We start from the raw sequence: 6,620 nt of genomic DNA, 5'->3' as shown, positions 1-6,620 counted from the left end.
ATGAGGGATTCAAATAAAACGAATTGTGTATTTTTCATAATTTATTACAACGAAATCTATTTTTACAATCACATAAATTTCAAAAATTGTCCACATTAACGTAACATTCAATAATTTTCCAACACCACGTGTAACCGTTTCCATTTTATTTTTATTTCTGTTACAAAATGGCTTACAACACATAGAAAACCTAGATATAAGTTATTAAAGCGGTGATGTAAATAAACTTGATATTATAGTCGTATCGTAAAATTATGCAAAACTGTAATTTAAAAAGACAATATTAAATAACTTAAGTAACGACATTGAAATTTCCATTCATTTAAATATTCTCTTATGAACACATATTACATCTTGTATTTTAAATATCGATAAATCTATTAAATATGAATAAAATCATTATATAATTAATATTTTATGTTAACGTGCATTTATATTCTTTATAATCTAAATATCTCTTCGAATTCGTACCTTACGACTCACGCTCAATAATTTTAAAACACTCACTATTGTAAAAGGCTACTCTAGAAAGCATTTACGAAGTCTGTTAACAAGTCTTTTTTATTTATTATTTATATATATATTTGAGCTTTAAACATTAACTATATACAATTTCACTTCGATTATTCTTTCCTATTATTTATCAATTTTAATGCACTATTTAATAGTCACCTAATATGGACCACAATCTAAGGGTATTTAACAATAATATCGAATACTCAATGCATCGTTTAATACATTTAAAATCATTTTACAATACATGAAAAACGTTTTTTTATTAATATGTACACAGGTATCACATATACCGTAATGAAATCGAAATCGTTAACACTAAGTACACATAAAATTTAAATCTTCAAAAAAGAACAACTTAACATGAATAATGTGTAATACATATTCTTTATTTCCTATATTGGCACATCAATACAATTAACAACTTATTTGTAAAAGCTTATAAATCTGACTCTACATTTGGCGTCTAAATTATACATTTTTGATGGCACATTTGCACACAATATCTATATCTAAATTATAATATATTTTCTACAAATATCAATGATCCACTTATTCCTCCATTATAACAACTACTGATAAGTTTTAGTTTTGGTAAATATTCGTAGTATATAGTTTATAAGTCTTCACGTATAGTTTATTCGAAGATCTGTTGTAAACCATCTTTATTTTAAAGTCATGGCCGAGATTGTTCCAACAGTACAAAAACTATTTCTTAATGAATTATTTATTATGCTATGAATATAATTCAATAAAATTCAATGATAAATCAAAATTTAAAGACCGTCAATTATAAACTTTAATTAGGTATATATATCTGATAATTTTTATGCAGATATAATTAAACTGCAAAAATACATAACATGAGTATAATATAGTGAATATTGTATTAATATGATCTCACTCTCTTTTATATGAAAATTTGTATAGTATAATATTATTTTAATTTTCTGTTTCATCCTATTGTTTTTAAATAGAATTAGTGAGATGAAAACGCAGTGTGCAAAAGTAATAGAACCGCTTTACATCGAATCTCGATAAGTCCAAAACCTACTAAACTCGAAAGAAGGTTTGTTCCTTCTCCACAAGCCTATAATAGTAGTAGTAGAGTCCATTTTGATATTTCACCTCTACAAATCGAAAAATCTTATTTGCCTTACCTTTTTTAGTGAATAATGTTGGAGAGAGAATTGTTATTTATTTTACCTCAATGATCATTATTCATTGTCAAGAAATGTGTATCCTTTGAAGTTTTTCCTCTTATTTATGAAAATAATTACAGGAAACAAAAGACTAAGCTAAATATTTAAGATTTTTTCGATTTACTGGGGCATGCATATTTGTTTAAAATTCCTGGATAGAGTTTTTAGTATTGTTCATATATTTGGCAATAAAGGGTTACCAAGAAACTTTTTTAACTTGTAGCAATAAGTTGTTAAAGCGTGACATTTTTTTTGGTAAATGTTATTTTCAGTTCTTTCAAAGGCCATCCCAGCAATCATTGTATTAGAATAATCTTTTGGAATTTTTAAGAGTAGAGTTTTCACGTTGGCATAGATATTTTATTCGTATTGTAAGGTTAAAAAAATGAAGTGTTTTTTTTTTGCTAGTACATTAAGTAAAAGCTTTTATAAAAATAATAGGAGATAAATTATTACAAAATACATATTATGAGAACTTAACGAATTTTAATCAAAAGGATTCAGACGATCCTTTTTTCTGCCACTTTTCTATAATGAGTATCGAGTGTTTTTCAGGTCTAAAAATTATAGAAATTCCTTATTTATAACTATTATACACTTTATATAGCGTAATCTAATCAATGGTTTTGTCATTTTTCTATGTATAGTGATAAATAATTGATAAAATAGAGAAAGGTTTTAGTTTTTTTTAGAAATTCGATAAGTACATTTCTAAATATAAATAAATAAAATCTTTCTGTTCGTCTCTATATTGGTTAGATTACCTCTATCCAACCTCTCTTAGAATCTTTAGACGGCTTTCGCTCATTTATGGGCACAGTAAAAGTAGAATGATTGCATCGGAATTATTGATAATAATCAATTTATCTTTATTACATCAAAGTAATTTTACAAATCATTTTATAATTCATGTTTTGATATTTTTATATTTCATTGTTTCAATAAATATAATATCTAATTTTTAAATATTTTATTTTATTCTTCAATACGATATTATTAAGGCTACGCTATGTTTAGATAGATTCGATGCGTCGTTGCTGTTTTTTTAAAGTGAATCATTTCCAAAATATTGAATTGAATATAATATTTATATATAATAATTCTTAATAAATAAATTCTAAAATTTCTTAACGATTACTAATTCTCTGTTTATAATATTTAAAAACGTAAATATATAAGCTTTTAATAATGTGTTTTGTCCCCATACGGTTTAGCAGGTAAAACTTTAGGACGGGTGTTATCAATACAAATATCATATTATACTAAATTATTTAATAAAGAACCGATACGAACCAAACACATAATAATAATATTATGTAGATTATCAAAATTTATCATACTTGATAAAATTTTTACTCGTAGATGTGATGAGTCAATAGCAATTCTCGACTAAAATAACGTATAATAACGACATATTAAAATAATAAAAGTAAATAAAAAACAAAAACATAAAATAAAATTATATTTGCGACGTTCATACAAATTCGAAAGAATCCGACATGAATTATGTTCGTCAACCGGCCTTCATCCATCTGTCTATTGAGTACTCTAGGGCTGCCATCCATCTGTAAAATATAGGTTAATAATTAATAATTATTATTGTATTTTTGAGAAGGAAGTGTTTTGCTGGACTAAGGGCTGGTTTTTCAATCCTTGGTTAAATCTTATCCGTCCAATAAAGTATTACACAATAATATTATACAGGTGTCACCTAAAAACTGTCAAAAAGTGGGCAAGTAACACATTTTTAAAATGGTTGTTTAATACGATATTCGATGAATAAGTTTTAACTAAGGATTGAAAAATCGGCCCTTAAAAAGTAAACAAGATAAGTAAAACAGTCGTACTTATAGGTACGTTATAGATCTGATTACTTTATGGAAAGTTTCTTTAAAAATTTGATTATGATTGAGATTATGAAACTTCATTACACGTCAACATTATTATTTCACGAAGCCTTTGAATTTCGCGTCGTGATCGAATATATTGAAATCATAAAAATCCTTCTTCATAAAGTACTAGTGGTCCGCCCCGGCTTCGCCCGTGGTACATATTTCGCAATAAAAGGTAGCCTATGTCCTTTCTCGGGTATCAAAATATCTCCATACCAAATTTCATGCAAATTGGTTCAGTAGTTTAGGCGTGATTGAGTAACAGACAGACAGACAGCGTTACTTTCGCATTTATAATATTATAGTATGTATTTGCCTGGTATAAAACCAACTCTAATAGAGGCCCATGTGACATGTCCCAATAGTGGGAACGTATAAGGCCTGATGATGACGATGATGATGATCAATCTAAAAACTAAGCAAACATCCACCCCATAACATCACACTATATCTACACTCAAAGCCTCCTCTCGTCACCTCGGACTTCACAAATCTCTTATCCCACCTTGGGCTTAATTTCATAATAAAAACCATGAATTTTAAGCTATTGCATAGCTTCTATCGCGGTCCTTGAGCGTGGGGACCGAATCGAGAAATTCCGTAACGAAAAAACCTCACGCTCTCCACTCCGACGGGCGGAGGTATGGCTTGAAGGCATAGCATGCAATAGCTTTTTTTTTATTTATAGCCATTTGAATGTCATAAAACTAAAAACCAAACAAAAACCCACCCCAACATCATACAATCTATCAGTACACAAAAGCCTCACCGCTTCCTGTCCATCTCGGACTCCGTGTGGAAGTAGAAGTGCCTCTGGTTGGGCTCGCTGGGCGCGGCCTCGAACGCGAACTTCTTGCCGCCCGCCGCGCACCCCGCCACGCGGTACCCGTGCAGGCACGCCATGCCTACACGTGTACATATTGTTACAAGTACTGGGACACTGGGTTTGTGACACCCTATACAGTACGTATCCTATACAGTAAGTGCAGTTTAGTGGATGATTACTTTTTTTATTTTATTTTATACTAGCTTACCGCCCGCGGCTTCGCCCTCTTTGTCTAAAACCAAATAAATTATATACTAAAACCTTCCTCAGTCCTCTTGAATCTGTCGGATTTTTTAAGCATACAAAGGGATATAGGGAAATAGGGACAGAGAAAGCGACTTTGTTTTATACTATGTAGTGATACATTTTCAAGCAAGCAAGCAAGGTTTTGGCGAAGTATAAGTAAAATGCAAGCACATCATATTATACTAAGTGGAAATAATAGTCATGGCTTTTAAATAGCTTGTTATTATTAAATGTTTGACTCCATTATTTATCATACATCTATTTGAATTAATGTTAAAAAACAAGAGAAAAATGCGTGAAAAACTGCTTGTGCACGAAAAAACTCTGGCCAAGTTCCGTGCTGGAATTTATAGTCGAAGTAGACCAGAATCGACAAGGAAGAACTTCATGTTCCATATTGTCACTTATCCATTTTCCCACAGCAATACTTACCAAATGCACTCTTGCTATTCCCGTCGCTATAGAAGTAGAGACACGCGTTCTTCAGCACGCAGTAGCTTTTGGCCCACGATTTCCACTTGGAACCAAGCTTATTCAATACTGTCACCTATCCCTATAGCCATAAAAACTATTTTCCCACTACAATACTTACCAAAGGCACTCTTGCTGTTCTCATCGCTATAGAAATACAGCTACACGCGTCCTTCAGCATGCAGTAGCGCTTAGCCCAAGACTTCCACTTAGAGCCGAATTTCATATCAAAAAATTAAATACATTTGACGACGCGGTTGGCGCAGTGGTAAAGTAACTGCCTACTGAGCCGACGGTCCCGGGTTCGATCCCCGGTCAGGGCAAATATTTGTGTGATGAACTCAATTATTTGTTCTTGGGTCTGGGTGTTATTATCTATATATGTATTTATTAAATATTATATTTATCGTCGCCTAGTACCCACAACACAAGCCTTAATTGAGCTTACTGTGGGACTAGGTCGATTTGTGTAATAATGTCCTATAATATTTATTTATTTATTTATTTATTTGACACTTATCCCCATAGCCATAAGCACCATTTTCCCACAGCAATACTTACCAAACGCACTCTTGCTGTTCCCATCGCTATATAAGTAGTATAGACACGCGTCCTTCAGCACGCAGTATCGCTTGGCCCACGACTTCCACTTGGAGCCGTATTTTGTATTCCAAATTCTATATTGACACTTATCCTTATAGGCTTAGGACCCTTTTTATACTTACCAAAGGCGCTCTTGCTGTTTCCATCGCTATAGAAATAAAGGCATGCGTCTTTCAGCACGCAGTATCGCTTGGCCCACGACTTCCACTTGGAGCCAAGCTTCATAAGGTAGCCGAAGCAATCCGGTCGCGGGATGGATGAAGGGGGCAGCTTCATGTTCCGTATTGTCACTTCGAGCCAGCCGTCTCGCTGTTTGAAATTAATTTGAATTATATTGATATTGAAAAGTATTAGATAAGTTAAAGTTATATTCTTATCAAACTTTGAAAAAGCTCTAAAGTTTAAAAAAAATAAATGATAATTTACTAGATTTTTTTGCAGATTTAAAAAAAATTAGTTTCTTAAATTCTAAAAAAAAACTGAAATATTGTAGCTCTATCTCCTCTTTTAAACTCTCCTCTCAGAAATTAAATGCAGGCCGGTATCAAAAATACGCGACCTCCAAAATTGAACGACTTTCGAATGCTACACTGAACTTATCTATAATAATAAACCATTACAACCTAATTCCTTTACATACAGCTCTTGTTTGTAATAACATCAATATCTTATTGTTGTTATAATATTATGTTTATAATACAATGTAATGAAATATGTATTATGTAAAATAACAAACTGTAAAAGTGACACCTATGTTTCAGTCTTAGAACTAATACAAAACCAAAAATGATCACAAATGCTTAGGTTTCCATGTGTGAACGAGACAAAGACAAAACTGAGTAACGCCATCTTGTAGATACTTTTGAC

General features: G+C 31.5%; 1 protein-coding gene across 1 annotated transcript in view; it reads right to left on the bottom strand.

Annotated features, from left to right (window-relative positions):
* Nucleotides 1-3,162: 3,162 nt before the first annotated feature.
* Nucleotides 3,163-6,620, bottom strand: part of LOC123697926 — a 40,890-nt gene continuing 37,432 nt past the window's right edge. Inside the window, exons 34-36 of the mRNA XM_045644499.1 lie at nt 5,876-6,062; nt 4,377-4,512; nt 3,163-3,280 (exon numbers count right to left, since the gene is read on the bottom strand). Coding sequence (XP_045500455.1) covers nt 3,229-3,280; nt 4,377-4,512; nt 5,876-6,062 — 375 coding nt within the window. The 3' untranslated portion in view covers nt 3,163-3,228. The remainder of the gene's footprint in view (nt 3,281-4,376; nt 4,513-5,875; nt 6,063-6,620) is intronic.

This window comes from Colias croceus, chromosome 15 (assembly GCF_905220415.1).
Source record: "Colias croceus chromosome 15, ilColCroc2.1".
Classification (NCBI taxonomy): domain Eukaryota; kingdom Metazoa; phylum Arthropoda; class Insecta; order Lepidoptera; family Pieridae; genus Colias; species Colias croceus.
This window is presented reverse-complemented; position numbering and strand designations above follow the sequence as displayed.